General features: G+C 47.3%; 1 protein-coding gene across 1 annotated transcript in view; it reads right to left on the reverse strand.

Moving 5' to 3' along the window:
* LOC147608099 (uncharacterized) overlaps positions 1-22,005 on the reverse strand; it is a 112,881-nt gene that overhangs the window by 59,298 nt on the left and 31,578 nt on the right. The window contains exon 3 of the mRNA XM_086789640.1: positions 12,920-13,013. Within this exon, the coding sequence (XP_086645766.1) occupies positions 12,920-13,013 (94 nt within the window). The remainder of the gene's footprint in view (positions 1-12,919; positions 13,014-22,005) is intronic.

Genomic DNA, 22,005 nt, shown 5'->3' on the forward strand with positions numbered 1-22,005 from the left:
CGTCAGGCTGAACTCGTTGCTCGGGAACACCAACGTGAGCTTGATCGAGAACGGATGTTACTCGAACACCAACGGGAAAAGGAGGCCATACACTGGAGGTATCAGCAGTTCTCCTCAGTCTCTCCCAGTCATAGGTGTCACTAGCCAGCATCCCGCAGCAGCATCAACCACCATCATTCGCAGTCAACCGAATTTCAGCAAGTATGATGGTCAGTGTGATCATTCTTCAGTTAATCAATTTATTCATCAGTTTAATGCTCATTTTCCATTAGCTAAGATCACATACCCACAAGACAAAGTCCACTTAGCGGCTCCCCATCTCACTGGTGAGGCAGTTACTTGGTGGCAGCATTGGTCTAGTATTCATACTGACCAGGCCACAGGTGTCACAGCCTTTGACTGGGACATCTTTGTCCATGACCTGAAGACCAGATTTCTCCCGCCCCAGTACATGACCGGTCTGAAAGACGAGTTCTATGGACTCAGGCAGAACGGATCCCCAGTGCTTCAGTTTTCCGGTAAGGTGATTACTTTAGCACAGCAGTTAGGGTTATCTGAGCAGGCCAAGATGGAGCAATTCATTCGTGGATTGGACTCCAATATTCGGTTCACAGTTCGTAACTTTGAACCAAGTACATATGACCGGGCTCTGACTTTCGCTCAGAATGAAGAAATGAAGCTCAACGGGGGCAAGCCCAAGCAAACATCTCAGTTCAGTACCAAACCCCAACAGCAGCAATCAGCTGCACAGACAGGGATGATGGGAGAATTAGGGTTAGGTTAAGAGTTCATGTGTGGGAGACATACACAGAGAAGCAAGGGAGAGAGAGAGAGAGTTGTGGGGATAAGTCAACTCATGAGGCATGAGTGTGTGACTCCCCTATCACACATGTATATTGCACTAGTACACATAGTGCACTTAGTACATTAAAAGTACTAAGTGTACTATGTACTATAACTTATGGGCTTGTACACACTATAAGGGTGGGCATAACGCCTTTACCCCAACAACCTCCCACTTAAAGGCAAAGTGCCCTTAAATGAAGGAAAAGAAAAAATCAGCATGTACATGATAATATACAAGGCCATATCAAGGCTGAAACTGGCCTCATCCAATGCCCATCAAGTGTTTGCAATGAGCAAACCGCTCCGGAGGCAAACTCTTCGTCAATAGATCAGCCGGGTTGTCATCCGTATGAATCTTAACAAGCTGAATTTGCTTGTTCTCTATCACCTCTCTGATGAAGTGATACTTCACATCCACATGCTTCGTCTTTGCATGAAAGACAGGGTTCTTTGCCAACTGGATGGCACTCTGACTGTCACAATGCAACAATGGAATATCCCTTGTATAGCCCAAATCAACCACTAACCGAGATAGCCATAATGCCTCCTTGCAAGCCTCTGTGGCTGCAATATACTCGGCCTCTGTAGTAGATAAGGCAGTGCACTTCTGCATCCTGGATATCCATGACACAGCACCTCCTGTGAATGTAAATACATAACCGGTAGTAGACTTCCGGTTATCTGGATGACCGGCATAATCCGAATCCGTGTAACCATGCACTAATGCATCCTGTTTGCCAAAGCAAATGCACAAATCCTGTGTGCCCTTCAGGTATCTCATGACACCTTTCACTGCTTCCCAATGCTTCTTGCCAGGGTTGGCCATGTATCTAGAAACCACTCCCACTGCAAATGCAATGTCCGGCCTAGTAGCAACCATGGCATACATGAGACTGCCACAAGCTGAAGCATACGGAATCTTGGCCATATCAGCCCTGTCTCTATCTGACTGTGGGCTGTCCATAGCACTGAGTTTCACATATGGAGGCAAAGGAGTACTAGCTTTCTTCCCCCCGTCCATATTGAACCTCTGCAAGACTTTGCCAATGTATTCCTTCTGAGACAAATACAACACATGCTGATTTCTGTCCCGAAGTATCCGCATACCCAAAATGTGATTTGCATCACCCAAATCCTTCATATCAAAGGTTTGATGCAGCCTCTGCTTCAATGCATCCATCTCCTTACGAGATTTCCCGGCAATCAACATATCATCAACATACAAAATGAGAATCAATAGACTGCCATCCAAAGCTTTCTTGGTGTACAAGCAGTGATCTATGTCACTTCTCTTGAATTTTTGTGATTTCATGAATGTATCAAATTTATGATACCATTCCCTTGGTGCCTGTTTGAGCCCATAAAGACTCTTTTTCAGCTTGCATACAAGCTTCTCCTTTCCACTTACTGCATAACCCTCTGGCTGCTGCATATATATCTCCTCATGGAGATCACCGTGAAGAAAAGCAGTCTTCACATCCATCTGAATCAAGTCCAGATCATCATGCGCAACCAAAGCCAACACAGCTCTAAGTGTGGTCATTTTGACCACTGGAGAGAAGATCTCCTCAAAGTCCACACCATATTCCTGCTTGAAGCCCTTAGCCACTAACCTGGCTTTGTATCTTGGCTTTGCATCTGGTGCAACTTTGAGCCTGTATACCCACTTGCATGGCAAAACCTTCTTGCCTGCAGGCAAAGGCACCAACTTCCATGTTCCATTTTTATGCAGAGAATCCATCTCTGACTTCATGGCACGCTCCCATAGAGCTTTGTCTGCCCTCTGTAAAGCCTCCTTATAACATGAGGGCTCCCCACAGTCAGTGAGCATCAAGTAGTCAACCCCTGGAACAAACCTGTCAGGGGCTCTGGAGGGTCTAGTGGACCTCCGTACCCAATGACCATCATTTGCAGGTTGCTGTCTAGCCTGCATATCACCTATTGGTGGCTCCTGTTCCATGCCATAAGGCTGAAATATCATGCCCGGTATATCCTCCAACTGTGGTATATCCATAGGGATATCTTCTGCCATATCTGGCTGTCCATTTGGACCATTTTCAGCACCATTTAAGGACTGGTTTTCCTGCTGTAATGGCTGATTTACAGCCCTTTGTTGTTGTCCATGATGTCCATCATCATCAAAGATGACTCTGCTAGGCTCCTGTTGCCTTGCAGGCTCCTTATACATGCATGTTTCATCAAAAATGACATCATTGCTGCGTATGATCTTCCTATTCATGGGATCCCAAAGTCTATACCCCATTTCACCTCTGTCACCATATCCTAGGAATATGCATTTGTGAGACTTAGGATCAAGTTTGGTGCGCATTTCCCTGCGTATGTGCACGTACGCAACGCAACCAAACACTCTCAAGTGCTTGTATGACGGAGGCTTCCCTGTCCATACTTCTTCTGGCACTTTCCCACCAAGCCTCGTGTTAGGTGACCTGTTTATAAGGTGAACGGCTGTCATAACAGCTTCAGCCCAAAAACCATGAGGTAATGCAGCATGTGACAACATAGAACGGACCTTCTCCTGAATGGTCCTGTTCATCCTCTCTGCTGTCCCGTTTTGTGGAGGATCATAAGGAGTAGAGAGCTCCCTCTTGATGCCTTTAGCATCACAAAAGTCCTGAAACTGTTTGGACATATACTCTCCACCATTGTCGGAACGCAAAGCCTTCAGTGTTTTGCCAGTTTGGTTCTCAACAAGAGCAACAAACTTCTGAAACACTGAGAATGTATCACTCTTCAAACGAAGAGGATAAACCCACACCTTGCGTGTGGCATCATCTATAAAAGACACAAAGTATTTTGCCCCTCCCAAAGAAAGCTGAGGCATCTCACATACATCTGTATGCACAAGCTCTAACTAAGCATCTTTCTGTCCAAGAGCTTTCTTGTGGGGGCACTGTAGTTGCCTACCATATATACAATGCTCACAAAACTGAAAACTTGAAAACTTTAGAGAAGGCAAGTAACCCAAACGAGACAATTGCTCCATTCCTTTGACACTCATGTGTCCCAACCGGCTATGCCACATAGAGATTTCCGGCAGCTCGGTTGCATTTACATTAGCATGGTGACAAACACCTACATGCATAAAGTAAAGAGTGTCCACCTTAGAGCCTCTGGCAACAACCAGTGAGCCCTTACTAATTTTCCACTTTCCACTACCAAATGTGGTAACATAATCAGCATCATCAAGCTGTCCAGTAGAAAGCAGATTCTTCTTGATCTCAGGTACATGCCTGACATCATGGAGCATAAGCTGTGAGCCATCTGAAAATACAAGCCTCACATCACCTCTGCCAAAAATCTTGCATGCATGGTTATCACCCAAATAAACCACTCCTTCATTGCCAGCAGTATACCTGACAAACAAGTCTCTGCAACCTGTGACATGAAAGGAGGCACCTGAATCAATGATCCATGAGTGCATACCATGACCACCTGTAAGAAGTGAATGGGCATCAAGTGAAGAAGTAAATAGGACCTCATCCTCACTGCCACCTGCATGTGACACATTGATTTCTTCAATCTTGACTCCACTTTTGCCCTTTGGCTTTACATCTTTGGCTTCATCCTTCTCTTTGTCTTTGCCTTTTCCCTTTTCTTTTTGATCATTTTTCCATTTGTAGCATTGCTTTTTAATGTGTCCCTTTTTGCCACAATAATGGCATTCCAAATCCTTTTTGGAGCGAGACTTGCTCCTTCCCCGTTCTTGGCTTTTACCCCTTTGTTGGGATCTCCCACGTGCATTCATTGCATTGGACTTTCCAACAGAGTTGTTTTTCCTGCTCATCTCTTCTTGAAGAAGAGCACCCTCAACATCTGCATATGACAGCATAGCATGCGAATTGCTAGTGGCTGTCCTGAATGTGTCCCAACTCTCTGGCAAAGTGCATAACAGAAAAGTGGCTTTGAACTCATCGTCCATTGCCAACTTTTGATTAATGACCTGGCTGACAATACCATTAAACTCATTTAGATGGGCTGTCATAGACGCCCCTTCCTTCATCTGAAGACCTATGAGTTTCTTCAACCAATACACTTTGCTTGAGGCACTTTGTTGGGCATACAAGTCCTGCAATCTCTGCCACATTCCCCAAGCTGTCTTCTCTTCACGAATGCTGAAAAGTAATGAGTCTGACACAGACAACATGATAGTAGATCTTGCCAGCTCATCCATATCTTCCCACTCTTCAGCAGTAAGAGAAGCGGGCATTACACCCCTTTCTTTGATAGGCTTGTGCTGCTTTTTCTGGAGCAACACATTGTAGCACTGGGTTTGCCAAATATCATAATTATGCGAGCCTTCAAGCTTCTTGATGTGAAGCAATGAAGAGCTCTCACCTGTGGTTGCCATAGCAATATGCAACCTGTCAATGCCTGACTCCCTGCAAAATGTGCAAACACTGCACCAAAAAGCACACAAAGTGCTCACAGTTTTTCTCCCAAGCTTTATCTCCCACTGCGGAAGCAAGAATGCAACTTTTCTCCCACTTTTTGTGATGAAAACACCAAAATCTGGTTGCTGCAGATTTTGGACAGCACCTTAAATGTGCTCTTTTGCCCTTCCAAAGTACTGTACAACAGTACCAATTGCTCACAAATGATGTACCAAACCTGTACCGGCAAGTACAGCAGCTGAAATTGAACCTTTTGGTCACTCAAAACAATGTACAGCCATGCCAAAACATGCACAAAGCTGTGCCAAATCTGTACCAGCAGGTACAATAGCAATAAATGCTCTCCTAGCTGTCCAAATGAGTGAAAATCAGACTTTTACAGTCTCGTACACTGCATACAACAGTCCCGAACAGAAATTGGGCAAAAGCCCCTTGACTGCAAGCTGATTTTTGAGGATTCAAGGCATAAATGTCTTGCCTGCTGCTTTGCCAAGCTCAACAAGCATACAAACTTGAAAAGCCCCTTGATTTGAGATCAATTTCTGATCATACATGGTACATTGACGCACATGAAGGCATCCAGAGTGTTCACGATGCTTCCCCCTGGCCACATATACATCCAATACATGAAAGCCCCTTGATTTACAGGCACATTGAGTGCTTGTAAGGCATCAACACATTATCCACAGCATCAAACGCGATTGCCTGCATGCAAATCAACCAAATCGGCACAAAAGCCCCTTGATTTGCACTGCAATTTGCTGCAATTTTGCCCAAATGTGCGATTTTTCACATCATACAGCATGTATGAGTGCTTAATTGCACAATTACATCAAAAGCCCCAAATTTCGACATCCAATTTCTTGCAAATTGATCCTGATTTGACCAATTTCCTGCAAATTTATCCTGATTGTGACGAATGGCTCTGATACCAGTTGATGGGAGAAGGATGCTTTGGAATTGAGTAATGAATGTATCAGCCTCTTCACCTCTTCAAGGCCTGCGTTTGCCCTTCCCGGGGACTACCATCGTTTTGTGGAGCCAAGAGCGCTTGCAGACGTGACTGAAGGAACTCGAAGAGGCGAACAGTTGATGGGTCGCCTGTGTATTCGCTCGCTGCTCACGCTGAAGGGCCACCCGCTTCGCCTGGTTTACTCGCTGCTGAGCGCCAACTTTGCTTTGCCTAGTAGTGCTGAACTACAGATGACGTGATAGCCTTCGCTTCACGTTCGCCTGACGTATTCGCCTAGCGCTAGAACTCCACGTCGTTCGCCAACGCCTGGTAGCGCTTGCAGCTCGCCAGTGATTAACACCTTCGCTCAACGCTTTCGCTCCACGCTGTTCGCCAACGCCTGGTAGCGCTTGCAGCTCGATTGTGTATCCGCTCGACTGCTCACACTCGACCTCCGCCTTCGCCTGTGTTGCTTTCGCCTAGCGCATCTACGCCCAGCGCTCGCTCACGCTTCGCCTGGCTGCTGATGTCTTCGCTTAGCGCCAATCTGGCCTATACCAGGTATGCGCCTTGTGGGTATGCGCCTTGTGTAATGCTACACGTAGCTCTGTCTCTCTCTGCAATTTACGCAGGTTGCAGCTGAATCAGGTCGACAGAGCTACAGAGAGGATACAGGCAGCTCCAAGAGGGATTCAGCAGGCGACCAGCGTGACAGGGCTGTCTCATGCAGGAGCCATCAGGAGAAGAGGGAGGGACCAAAGCTCTGATACCAGTTGATGGGAGAATTAGGGTTAGGTTAAGAGTTCATGTGTGGGAGACATACACAGAGAAGCAAGGGAGAGAGAGAGAGAGTTGTGGGGATAAGTCAACTCATGAGGCATGAGTGTGTGACTCCCCTATCACACATGTATATTGCACTAGTACACATAGTGCACTTAGTACATTAAAAGTACTAAGTGTACTATGTACTATAACTTATGGGCTTGTACACACTATAAGGGTGGGCATAACGCCTTTACCCCAACAAGGGAAAGGTAACGCATCTTCTAAAGATGCTAAGAAGGACAGCAGTAATAGCTCCAGTTCAGGGGGTAAGAAGGATAAAGAACCTAAGAAAACCCCTGATGAAAAGGCTAAAGCAGGCATTACTGGAGGTTATCTTCCTCCATAGGAGCAAAGGAAGTACCAGTCAAAAAATAGATGTTTTTTCTGTCACATTATAGGGCATGGTAAGAAGGATTGCCACAAATGGCAAGCGGCACAAGCTGCCAAAGCCCCTTCTGCCACAGTTGCCACAGCCTCCCCAGCTCCTCCAACCCCGCCTACTACCTCAAATGCAGTTCAACTTTTACCTTCCATGCATCCTATGCCATCCGTGGTATTTGATGCTAAGCAGGATGGTGAGAGCGATGCTGCTCAGAAGAGCCTTATCCGAGCTTACGGCTCTGCCCAGGGTCGACAGTTTCTAGTCCTTTTCGATATGGGTAGTTCTGAAGACGCCATCTCTCCCCAGTTGGCTAATAAATTGAACTGCACATCAGTCCCATATCATTTGGATGTGGACGGGTTTACACCTGGTCTTCGCACCCACATTTCCCAGAAGGCACAGCAGTTTGCCTTTGAAGTTCAGAAGGCCTCATTCCCCGTTCCTGCCCGGTGTGCCTTGCTGCTCTGCCTTCACTTGTTGTCAACCCTCCCTCACCTACTCTTCACCGTCTCGTTCTCCTCCTTTACTACAGCCCCCATCGTTGCTATCCTCCGTGCTCCCCACCCAAAACTCTCCTCCTTACCATCCCGTTCCCATTGCCTCGTGTTCACCCGATAGCCCCTCCTGCCCCGCAGCTCTCAAGCTTCACTTCTCCTTCTTGTGGTCTCACCCCTGGCCCAGCCCTCATGGAGGACTCTGCAGCAGCAGCCACTCCATCATCCCAATGCAGATGTACTTTCTCGATCGAGGGCCTTCAGATTTTAGCCTCTTCCATTGCCGTTGCAGCAGAGGCCACCACACCCGTCCGCAAACTTGTTGACACCGCCTGGCACCGAACAGATCCGCAACTTATCATAGACAGCCCTGGTTGGCAACCAGGGCTGGATTACCGATTTCAATTCATGGGTAAAGGATACCTCAAGATGGAGTCTGAATCTGCCTCCCTCACCGCGAGCGTTCTAGAGCGGATCTCAACACCAGTTCAGGAGGTGCAGTTTTTCTTGGTTCATTGGCACCATGGATTCTTATCTGAGTCAGACCCTCTAGTTTTCTACTCACCGTTTGCCTTCTCGGACTGGAGTACCTGCCGGACCTTCCAGCAATAGGCGGACTCTAGGACAGGGGAGATGCCCCAACAGCGGCCTCGGCACCATTTGCTTTCCAGGACTGCCTAAGGAGTACTTGCCGTACCTTCCAGCAATAGGACGGAGGAGAAAGCGGGGGACTGGCGGGGGGGAGAGGGGGGCGCGACGGCGAGAAGCAGCGGGGGGGGAGAGGCGGAGCTCGCAGGCGAAGTCGTCAATCCTGATCCTTGACAATCTTATTGTGCATTACTGGAGGTTATCTTCCTCCAGAGGAGCAAAGGAAGTACCAGTCAGAAAATAGACAGAACTCTGGGACAACGGAGATGACCCGGACAATGGTTTCGGCAGTTGCTCGAGCCATGGGCATTCCAACGCTCCGCATCATTGTGGTCTGCTCAGAGTCTCTCCTTCAGAAGATTGGTATTCCTCGCAACTCTGTTTTCATTCAGCAGGTGGAGTACTCCGGCCTCCCACAGAAGATAGTTATCTTCTGAGGGAGTGTCTTCATCAGAAGATTGTTATCTTCTGAGGGAGTCTCTTCCTCAGAAGATTGTTATCCCTCATCGCAAGGACTACCCTGTTTTCACTCAGCGGGTGGAGTACTCCGCCCTCCCACACCAGTGCTTTATCTGCAGACAGATCGGGCACATTGCACGCACTTGCCCATGCCACCAAGGCGCAGTAGGCCAGTACCCACCCCCACAGGCATTTGCAGCTCCTGGTGTAGAGCCTCACTGATGACAGCCTCGCCCCCCTCCACCATGCCAGCCAATAGAGGATGACCCAATTGAGCATCCAGAGCTATTCCATTGTGAGCACCTAATCCAGCGCCATCACAAACATAGACGCCGGCGCGAGCACGCACAGACATCTCCTGACCATGCCTCAGTACCCTAGGCTCCACATGGGCCCCACTAGTAGCCTCCGCCTCATGATTGCTCCCCTGAGGGCGAGTAGGGGCCAGTTCCCAAGGTGATGTTTCCCACGGCAAACCATTACTATCCTTGTCAGCAGACACCCCACCCCTCAACATCCCACTACGGCCAGTGGGGACCCCATTCCCCCCTCACCCTCTTTGACGGAAAACACACCCCCCCCCGCCCCTCCCCCAAAAAAAAATCCTCCTCTCAGGTAAATCCCCCAGCGAACACAGAGGTCATCATGGAGGTCTCCCAGGCTTTTTCACCCTCGCCCCCAGATCCCTCTCCTGCCCAGCCCCTCCCGCCACCCTCCCTACCTCTGAGAGATTCTCTAGCCAGGAGTCAAGGGCCTCAACATCATCCTTGCAGGCGACTCCCCCTCCTTCCCCTTCAGCTCAGCAGCAGACCTCCACCCACTAGTGCTCCTTCGAGAGCTTCTCAGACCCAGTGGAGACTTAGGTTTTCTCATCGTCAATCACTCAGTACCCCACCTCCTTACAAGATGGACTACCCAGTCAAGAGGCAACTCCATGTGGACACAACAACTCAGTTCGAGGATATCCAGACACCGGTGTGTGTCTACGTGGTGCTACATCGCTTCCCCTCTTCCTCGGAGGTCAGAGTTGCTGTTTTCTCTTTCCCCTTAGGTGTGCAGTGCAGGTCCGTCTGGACTGCGGAAATGGGGGTAGACTCCATCTGCTGCAGATAGGTGATATCGTTGGAACAGCGTGGCCTATGGCCTGGAGGGAGCTACAGCCTACAGCGTCTCACGCCGAACAGAAAGAGCCTCCACCTTTTCATCTGCGTCCATCTCAGTTCCATCACTGAGAAGGGTACTCGCCGGCACCTTCATCGCCCCAAGATCCTGCCACATCAAGCCCAAGAACAGGCCCTATAGCGCAGCGGCATCATCTAGCCTCCATCATCACAGGATACTTGCAGCGGCTCAAGCCTCAGGTGGACAGCCACTACTTCGCCTCGAAACCAGCCCCATAGCTGCAGCGGCCGATGGAGTTTCTTCTAAGCTTTCAGCCATGAGGATCACCTCATGGCACATCCGAGGCACCCAGACGATTTGAGAGGAGCTCCAGCGAGCACTAGTCGTGGGAGACCTTGACATTCTTATGATCCAGAAGTACCACCTCACAACAAGGCGCACCTGCCGCTATGAAGATTCTGCCCAACAGGAGCCATACCGCCTGGTCCCCGGCGATTGGACCCCTGGGGAATCAGGACGGAGCTGGCATCTCAATGAGCCATAGCTCGGTGCCATTGATAATCGATTCTGGTGTCAGCATCGGAGAGACTCACCTCACTTCACCCTCGGCACGAGCTCCCGTGGCAGACACTTTGGTGTATGGAAGGGGACTTCAACATGCTTGAGCCTTCCTGGATACGGGGAGTAGCTTCGCTCTACTCAAGTGGCCACAGCCAAGTCCTTACCTCGGGCAGCTGTGAAGAGCGTTCTGTCATATCTCGCTTAGTGAGACAAGGTCGTCCGCTTGCCGCCTTCCTCTTTCTGTTCGTGGCCAAGGGCATGAGCTCTTTTCTCAGGGCTATTGATACAAATCTCTAGGGGTTGCAACTTGCAGCTGCCCATTCGCACTTTGAAGGAGATTTTGGATGCAGAATTTGCAGATGATATTGCTGGCTATCTTATTGGATCAGAGGAAAACCTCCAATGCTTCATAGCAGTGATTGAGGAGTTTTGCCTCAATTCATGGCAAGGATCAACTACCACAAATCGTGTGGTTTACGGGTTAGCGGAGCTCTATTTGGCAAGCTGATTGTGCAAGGACTTCAGCCAGGGGATGAGCCTTGGAAGGATTTTTTAATCAGCCGCATCTCCTCTCACCTTCCCACCAAAGAAGGCCCTTGGACACCAGGGGTTAGATGGATCTTCTTAGAGGCTCCCCTCCGAGATTACGGAACGGGTTCCGAGGATCGCTTTGCAGAGCGAGTCTCTTCCACACTTGGCAGCTTCTCTGCCCCACCCTTATCCACAAATTTCCCCTCATCCAAGAGGAGAGAGAGGCATCCCATTGTCTAGAACCCCCACTTCCGCTTGCCATCAGGACACTTGGGCACCCACTCTCATCTTGCAATGGGGCTGCCTTCACAAGGGACCTGCCTAGACATTTGGTACTTGGCAGAGCTTCAGCCCTTGCTTGTGCACATGTCGAAGGCAGCGCACAAGGCAAGGAACGCAAGGATAAGAGCGTCAGCAAACAAGGCAACCTGCTGTGGAATGATACACAGCCAGTAGGTGGTCTCCACGATAATTAGCACAAGCAAAAGTGCTGCCCCGCAATACAGCATGAAGGTGTCCAGGATAGCACCCTTCTCAGGTGCTCTGCAGTGTGTCAGCGTCTAATGTCACTATCTTGGTGCTGATTTGCAGCCCCCATTCAGTCCCATACACACTCAACAATACAAGAAAATACACCTTCACAGTGGGGGGGCCTTCAGAGGGCTATTTGAGACCCAATATGGTGTACTCTCTTCCAACTCTCTCTCTTTCATTTGTGCATATTTAAATCATCAAGTTTGAATGCTGAAAATGTGTTCTAATCAACTTGATGATTCTACTCCAAGTCTTCTGCATGCCGCAGAATTGGTCGCAAAACTATCGAGGAGTATCCAAAACCTGGACATCTGTATGTCGCTTGTGTCTCGCATTCTTCTTAGCTTGTTCTTGTGCTCTTTTCCTCTTGCCTTTTACAGGCTTCCCTGTGTCCTTAGGACACTAATTCTCTATATGAAAATGAGAACTAGCAGTAACAACCTCTAGACCACTTGTGCCTATGTGCTAGCGTTTTCAAACATAGAAAAGAGTGCGACCGAATCCCACATACAGCACACACAAGAGTCCTAATCAACTGCTTGACACTTCCAGAGCACCGTAAAATACCTTACAAAGCACATTGAGCCAACTTAATAAGTACATAGGTACAACCTTGGCTGAAAATACACTCTTCGAGAGTGACAATGGGCAGTCTAATATGATAACAACATTATTGAATGCCAATCAAGCTCTAATTGCTTCTTCTCAATCCTGTTTTGCTTTATTAAATGAGAGTGGAAGTGAAGAAACGACTGAAAGATTACAAATCAAATGAAAATGTATTGACTTCCCTCTACCGTATGTGACATCCATACTATATATTAGAGCGCTCACATTGTATGTGTTATCTGTGAATAGTAAATAACGTATTGTGAAGAGCATGTCCAAACACACAACCTTAACTAAGCTCGCGTGATCTACATCATCCAAGGATTCAACTCAATGTCACAATTTACATTTAGTGTGCATTCAAAAAACAGCTTTCTGCATTTCAATACAACAGGCACCACATGTCTCTGAATTTTCTCCAAACGGTTTGAAACATAGGGGTCCTAAGGTTCACTACTATCAAATAGCATAAATGCAATCAACATACTTTGCACACAGCTACAAATCAGAAAAGCTAACTTCACAACTATGTGTAGAAGTGTACCAGGTGTCATCACATCTGGAATATGAAGAACTCCTACAGTGTTGATGTACAAGTCCAGCCGGCCATACTTGTCTGATATCTCCTTCGCAACAACCTGAAAACAAAAACTTTGGCCTCTCTCTCTCTCTCTCTCTCTCTCTCTCTCTCTCTCTCAGAGAGACATCATTACAGGCTTAGACAGCTCCAGAGGGGGGACGACAAACACAGATTACTACATTTTTTCAGAGATCCACCCCACTCCCAGCCCCTACACAGCAGGGAATTACTCTCCAGAGAACAGAGACACTCAGAGCAGCCCGCAGGAGACAGAGGACACCTGGCTTTCGGACACCACGCCTATACCAGAGAGAGATGACAGAGATCAGAGCTCAGTTTCACAGAAAGGGTGCGGAGCGACTGGCTCGCTTCAGAGCAGACCCATGCATGTTCTTCAAGGAGCTGTGGACACCCCCTTCATTGATGTATACCATTTTATACCCCAAGTATGGTACAGGATGGAGCTAGCTAGGTTGCATATCATGATTGTATACTCCATGCATATAGCTTTGCATTCTCCTAGTAGTAGAGCTCCATCCCCTCCCCCACTCATTGTACTTATTGCACACCCAGATTCAGCTTTTTAGTTCAGTACTTTTTCATTTTGTTGGGATGACAGAGGATACCCCACACAGGTACACTGATTTGTCTCATAGGCTGAGTTCGGTCTTTTGGAAGACGTTAATAAAATCTCTCTCTCTCTCTCTACACCGGCGGAGACTACAACAGAGGATCAGGATCATACTAGCACGGCATGGGAGACGTCCATGTCAGAGTACTCACCATGGAGGACATTGAGGATATCCCCCATCGACCGATGAGAGACATCTTTGGATAGTGATGTATATGATGCTTACCTTTGTTGCTGGTGTTTTCCTTCCCAAATGTTATCCATTAGGAGCTCCTAGTACCTTACTTTTCCTCATAGTTGTTGTTTCAGTTTCAATTAGTTGTTTAGTTGTTTTAGCTTTTCTTACACAGACATTGTATCAGATCCACCAATTGTTGTAACCTTTTTGGTCTCATAGGTTAATTTGGCCTTTTGAAGACGTTAATATATCATTTCATTTCATTATCCAAGCAGAGTTTGCTGCGCCTCATATGATGGTAGAGGCCATATTCCAGACTATATACTTGCTAGACAGATTCAGAGAGATGCCACAGGACAGATTGTCATACAGAGCTTTTGAGGCATCTAGACAACTAGCTGAGGCAGGAGACAGAGGATCATGGTATGCACAGGTCACACATTGGTTCTCACAGCATGGCCTAGACATGGATCATCTACCACCATTCCAGTATGACAGGGATGCACCACATATCCATCTCTCTCATAGTGAGAGGAACAGAGTATTAAGACAAGACCTATGGCAGCTCTATACACGAGAGACATGGATATCGCCTCCACAGCCTCTTCCACCGAAGATGCTATACTACAGAGATCACTTCATGAGTATCACTGATGATGGATTTATAGAGAGGCCGAGATACATGGACAGCTTTTACCACACGGCTCCCGAGTAGCTATTGGTCAGCTTAGAGTCTCATCACATCGATTGGAGATCAAGACTGGCAGAGCAGCACGGATCCCCGAGAGGAGAGGGTATGCAGATTGTGCAGAGAGGAGGTGGAGAGTGAGGAGCATTATGTATGCAAATGCAGAGCATATACAGCCATCAGAAAGAGATATCCCATTTTATTCAGAGAGCCACATTCCCTACGCCAAATCTTTGAGGCAACAGACTAGCGCATACTGGGGAGATTCATTCTAGAGATACAGCGTCACAGAGAGGGTGCGGAGCGACTGGTTGCTTAAGAGCAGACCCAGGCATGTTCTTCAAGGAGCTGTGGACATTCCCTTCATTGATGTATACCATTTTATACCCCCAGTATGGTACAGGATGGAGCTAGCTAGGTTGCATATCATGATTGTATACTCCATGCATATAGCTTTGCATTCTCCTAGTAGTAGAGCTCCATCCCCTCCCCCACTCATTGTACTTATTGCACACCCAGATTCAGCTTTTTAGTTCAATACTTTTTCATTTTGTTGCGATCCCCTCTCTCTCTCTTTTTAGTTCAATACTTTTTCAATATCATGTGGGATGGAGGCACCTCCATAGTGTACCCCTCCGTCCCACATGATATTGTATCCCCTCACTATATTCCACTCACCTCCATAGCCTACCCCCCCCCCCCCTCACTATATTCACACCCTATAAGGGTTTCTGTTTACCTTCCATTTCCAGTTTCATTTTCTAGGTGCCTGTAGTATCATCTTTATTTTTCATTTTCTGGGTTTTTTTATCCAGACATTGTATCAGATCCACCATGATGTAACTTTTGGTCTCATAGGTCATTATGGCCTTTTGAAGACGTTAATATAACATTTCATTTCATTTTCATTTCTCTCTCTCTCTCTCTCTCTCTCTCTCTCTCTCTCTCTCTCTCTCTCTCTCTCTCTCTCTCTCTCTCTCACATGCCACACTGATCGCCATTGGGACCAATTGAGAGTATAGTGACACCTTCTACGAAATGAGTCTACCAGAGCAACAGACGTTCCTCATGAGGCTTGCACCCATTGGCATACCATCCACTACGAGGTTCTAAACTGAGAGGGGGTTTGGTCGTGGAGCAAGGGGTATAAGGAAAACTGGCATGTGCAGAGTCACGAATGACCACTGAGAGTTGAGAAGTGAGGTGAAGGGAGGACAAGGTTGGCAATCTGGCGAGGTTGATGGGCATCATCAACCGAATCAAGGTCGTGGTGAAAAAGAACACGGGTGAGTGTTGAAATAGGAGGTCAAAGAATCAGGGCTAGCAAGAGATGTTAAATGATTGCGCCGCACCTTCTAGTAGTGGTGGACAACTTTTATGGGTGGTGTTTGGACAGCCATGATTGAAGGTGATTTGGGGCCGATTTAGGAGCCCGGTTCCCACAAGTGCCCAAGCAAGGGACCAACTCTTGGAGGCAACATCAGAACGTCCTCCTCCGCCTCCACCAACCCCTGACTACATCTCCCTCTTCTTTTAGATGGAACAACAAAGAAGAGAAGACAAAGCCAGACGGAGAGAAGAAAAAGCAAAAGCAGAAGCAAGAAAACAACAAGAAAAAGCAGATAGACGGGACTATGAGGAAGCCCAACGCAAGATCAAAGAAGACCGGCGTCAGGCTGAACTCGCCAATCGGGAGCACCAACGAGAGCTCAATCGAGAACGTATGTTACTCAAGCACCAAAGGGAAAAGAAGGCAATGCATCTTAGATACCAGCACCTCTCTTCAACTTCCCTAGCCTCAGGTGCCACCAGCCAGCAGTCCGCAGCATCGACTACCGTCATTCGAAGTCAACCAAGTTTTAGTAAGTGTGATCATTTAGCAATTAATTAGTTTATTCATCAATTTACTGCTCATTTTCCATTAGCTAGGATCACAGACCCTCAGGATAGAGTCCACGTAGCGGCTCCCCACCTTACAGGTGAGGCAATCACTTGGTGGCAGCATTGGTCTAATCTTCATGCGGACCAGACCATAGGTGTCACAGCTTTTAGCTGGGATACATTTGTTCATGACCTAAAGACCAGATTTCTCCCGCCCTAGTATATGACCGATAATGGACTCAGACAGAATGGGTCTCCAGTGCTTCAGTTTTCCGGAAAGGTTATCACTTTAGCACATTCCTCCTGCCCCAGTATAAGACCGGTCTGGCAGATGAGTTCTATGGACTCAGACAGAACAGGTCTCCAGTGCTTCAGTTTTCCGGAAAGGTTATCACTTTAGCACAACAATTAGGGCAATCAGCGCAGGCCAAGATGGAGCAATTCATTCGTGGATTGGATCCCAACATCCGGTTCGCAGTTCGCAACTTTGAACCCAGTACATATAACCGGGCTTTGACTCTCACTCAAAATGAGGAAATGAAGATGAACAGAGGCAAGCCCAAGCAGTCATCCCAGTCCAGTACCAAACCCCAACAATAGCAATCTGCTGCACAGCCAAGGAAAGGTAATGCATCTTCTAAAGATGGTAAGAAGGACAGCAGTAATAGCTCCAGTTCAGGACGTAAGAAAGATAAAGAATCTAAGCCTAAGAGACCCCCAATGAAAAGGAAAGGCAAGCATTACGGGAGGTTATCTCCCTCTAGCGGAGCAAAAGAAATACCAATCAGAAAACAAATGTTTTTTCTGTCATATCATAGGGCATGGTAAGAAGGATTGCCACAAATGGCAAGCGGAACAAGCTGCCAAAGCACCTTCTGCCATAGTTGCCACAGCATCTCCAACTCCTTCAGCCCCGCCTCCTACCACCAATGCGGTTCAACTTTTACCTTCTATGCATCCTATGCCATCCGTGGTATTTGATGCTAAGCAGGAGGGTGAGAGCAATGTTGCACAGAAAAGCCTCATCCGAGCTTATGGCTCTGCCAAGGGCCGACAGTTTGTAGTCCTATTCGACATGGGCAGTTCTGAAGACGCCATCTCTCTCCAGTTGGCTGACAAGCTGATCTGGATGTGGACAGGTTCACACCTGATCTCCGCACCCACATATCTCAGAAGGCACAGTAGTTTGCCTTTAAAGTTCAGAAGGCCAACGAGATTTCATTGTCTCGCCTCTTTTCGGGTGTGACATGCTCTTAAGAATCCACTGGTTTTACCAATATTAGCCTACTCCCGATCGGGGACAGGACACTTTAACTATCTGTAAAGGTTTTCCCGAGCTCATTATGATTCATGGGGATAGAAGCATTCTCGACATCCCATTGATTTTACACCTCCAGGCTCGACGAGCTATCCGCAAGGGAGCAGGAGGAGTAATACTTTATGTTCGTGCTCAAACAGCCTCTACCTCATTGGTAGCATCCATCTCATCCTCAGTCCCTCAGTTAGCAAACCTCCTGTCCAGACATCAAGACATTATGCTCAAGGAAAATCTGGGATCCAACATTGGGACTAGTGATTCTAGCTCCGGTGAGAGTGCATCGCCGACACCTGTCCCTTCTACACAGCAAAAACTCAAATGGGATGCTAAAGATGGGCAGGCTCATGCATTGATTGCTCTCTCATATACACGGTGTGTGGCGGCTGGGTGATGGCCTCTACAACCCCACTAGCAGACACACAAGAAGAAAATGTAAGAGGATCAAAACTTGGGGACACTAGGATCCTAGCTATAATAGCACCAATCAGCTTAGATTCTAACCTCTGACCTCCACCTGACACAAATGAACATCTCTATCCCTTGAACCGAACTTGGATGTTACCTCCAATTGGCCTCCTCGGTCATATCAAACCACCAATACTTCTGTTCTTTAATCTAAATGCCTCGGCTGACCCTAGCTGACTTAAACCTCTCCCAATTGACGTAGACAAATCAAATATTGTCTGTCTTCCGAATCAGACACTAGCTGATGATCCCAAGCAACAAAAAACTATCCGTCAACAACAACACACTTCAAAAACTTGTTTCTAAACTCCATAACACTTGTCAGCACTCCTTTGCTGATCTGAATTGACCTCAGCTGATACGGAAATAATAGAAAACTACCTCCAAAATTCGCTTTTGTTTCCAGTCCAAAATGGGTCTACTAGGATCCTCTACAATCCTCCCACCCCAGCTAACCCTATAGCCACTACCCCAAGGGTTTACCAAACTCTTGGCCGATCCTCTTTTGACCTACTAACAGAAAAACTGACCTAAAACTACCTCAGACGTCTGGCCCAGAAATGATCAAATTCTGATCGTAGTTTAGAACAGATGCCTACAACAAATTCCAAACAAAAACACGTCTGCCTGACCTCCAGAGTGTCCTCTAGTTAGAACATGTCGGCTCTCCTCCACTGACGCCCTACCTGACACTAGTCTAACCTAGTTGCCTATAAACTGGCTCGAATGACTGGCGCAGAATCCGACTCCAATATGCATCCTCCTTGTTCTCTTATTGTCCTCTTGGTTCAGCTAGCATCAATCTCTCAACCCCAGAGCCACACTAAACATCACCTTACGCTCTGCGGACCTTCTGCCGACATTAATCCAAATGGTCTTGACTGTTACCGATTCTACTTTCGAAGACAGAAGCAACAGACTCAAAAGCCCTACCTGATATAGAACTTTCTCTTTTATGTCCGCCGAATCCTCCTAACCCTTAGGCTGCCCTAATTTTATGAAGATATGACTCCAAAGACTCTCTACTGCCCACAACTGCCTTACTATAGATTGATCTGACCACTGATCACACTGATTGGTAATGGTGGCTGACTCAACTAGAGTAGACTTTCTTAGCTCTAAGTCCTCTTACACCTCTAAACCCTCTAAACACTCAAACCACACAAGGATACAACTCTTACAACTCTAAGTCCTCTTACAACTCTAAAGACATCAAGCTGATCACCATGAACTCATAGCTGATCCAGAATGACTAATTTGCCCACAAACCCGTCTGACTTCTGTCTGGCTTCTGACCATCAGATTCAACTTAAGTTAACATCCTTTGTATCCGAAAAGATCAAAACAACCCTTTACCTCATCAGCTGACCCCCTAAACACACAACTGCCTATAGCTGACACTCTTCTGACCCAATCTGACTGTATTTCCTCAACAGAAGATGACTACTTCGATTATGAGACAACTCTAACTCTCAGAAAATCAAACATACCTTCACAATGACTCTATCTCAACAAAGACAATCAAAACAACTCAAATCAAACTCCATATCACAAATTCTCATCAATCCCGCCACAGATACAAAGCTTTGAACACTAAGCTTTCTTCATGAAAACTAAGACAAACTGTCTCATCACCGCTGATTGACAACAGCAACAACTAAACATGTATTTGGGGCTATCATCAAGCAGGCCAAGGCAGATGGCCGCCGACTACACTATTGCATTGTGGACTTCCACAATGCTTTTAATATAATGCCTCGAGCGATATAGTGCATCAAGCCTGTCTCCTACAACCCTTGCAACATCTCGGGGTCTCGTCTGACATGATCTACGTTGTCATTGCCTTATATGGGTCAGTTTTTGGCAAGATGAGATGCTCAAGAGGACTGTCTAAGGAGGTCTCTAGCACCATCGGAGTGAAACAAGGATGCCCATTGCCCACTATCTCTAACCCTCTTTGGACTTTACATGGATGAGATCTCACTGACAGAACTCGAGGCGGAGGAGCTTTTCCAGGAGGTATTCTTGCTTCCACCCTTTTATATGCCGATGATATTATACTCATTGCAAATTCTGAGGCGATGCTACAGAAGCACATGGATACTTTACAAAATTTTGCACACAAACGAAGCTCTCAATCAACCTTGGGAAAACCAAGGTTATGGGATTCCACACCTCCTACCCAGTTTTAGGCTGTACAGAGATCACTTACATGGGTAGCAGCCTGCAGGGTTTAGGTGGTGCACTCATATGTCTATCTCGGAGCTAGCTTCACTAGTCCACGCTTCTCAATGAGACAAGCAACAGAGAATAGACTCACTAGAGGATATGCAGCTCTAGCCTTATTGGAGAGGCAATGTTTCCAAGCGCATTTTCACGAGCCGCGGACGAAGGGTTGGCTTTTTGACACCCTAGTCACCCCGGCACTTATGTATGCACCTCCCTTCTAGGCACCAGATTTATCCCCGAGAGATTGGCAGTGCATGGAGCGTACAAAAATCATGGTGCTATCACGAAAGATACGTAGCAAACCATCTAACAGTCATCACAGCAGATAACGGCCAGAGGAGAGCATTCATCTTGGTATGCCATAGTACTCACCTGGTTTCATGCACATGGATAACAAATGGACCGGCTCCCTCTATTTCAATATGATCCAGATTCCCCATACATTAGGTTTACACATGAGGACAGGACAAAGTGATCCAATAAAATCTACTCGGGCTATACACACACAACACATGGATCACACCGGTAGTCCCATTGCCTACCAAGATGCAATACTATAGAGATCATTTCCTAAGATTCTGGCAGCTGGTTTCATACACATACCAAGTTATCTCGATGCCTTCATGTCCCATGCTATGAGGATAGCCATTGGCCAACTTAGGGTATCATCCCATAGACTGGATAGAGACTGGCAGAGCTTGGCGGATACCCAGAGAGGACAAGACATGTAGACTTTGTCGGACGGGGGTTGAGTCAGAGCACTATGTTTGCCAATGCCCACTCTACTATGAGATCGTAGGGAGATTACAATGTCTATTCAGAGAGGGCTTTGGACCCTTATCCAAGATCATGGAGTACCCAGATCAAAGGTGCCTTGGACTCTTCCTACTGAAGCCCAGCCGACACAAGGAGTCACTACTCCAAGTTCCTCATCCTCAACTTCCCTCCTCTCCACTAACCATGACCATTTTTTTCTAACCTAGAGGGATTGGGAGGCGCCAGAGCCCATCACAATGGATACGGGAGCCTATACCACAGTGCCCCCTCGCAGCAAGCCCATGGGAGTCACATCAGATCAGGCATGCACCCTCAAGAGAGCTGGATGCCCTTGTCCCGTAAGACCCCGACCACCCCCAACTCATCAGCCCCGGATTCAGGAGATCGTGCCTGCCATTGAGCAACCTCGTCCTCTCAGCAGATTTATAAGCATCTCTAGCCTTCTTGCATCACCCATGATGGACATCCTGGATGGGCCCTTGCCTGGCATACAGGGTTGACTTACTGTTTTTATTCAGCTCTCCCATATCCCATCACTTATGAAAGAACGCGGAGCACGGAGCACCAAGCAAACAGAGGCGCAACATGCGGCATCCGAGCACCAAGCGAATGGAGGCACAGCATGCAAAAGATGGCCATCAACCGCCCGGGTCCCCCCTACCCAAACAACCCCTGAGACCACCAATAAAGGTGGGGGATGAGGGGAGACCAAGGGCTATTTTGCCCTATATAGAGGGTTTAATTTGACCCCAACCCACTATGTGGGATAATAGACTGCCACATGGCAGAGTGAGGAGCGGAGGGCAAGAATCCATTCCAACATTATTGTACTCTATACCTAGCATAGTAGGATCTAGATTTTTCATCTTGTATAATCTCACAC

This window comes from Cibotium barometz, chromosome 54 (genome assembly GCF_041138505.1).
Source record: "Cibotium barometz isolate CiBa-2024 chromosome 54, ASM4113850v1, whole genome shotgun sequence".
Lineage (NCBI taxonomy): Eukaryota > Viridiplantae > Streptophyta > Polypodiopsida > Cyatheales > Cibotiaceae > Cibotium > Cibotium barometz.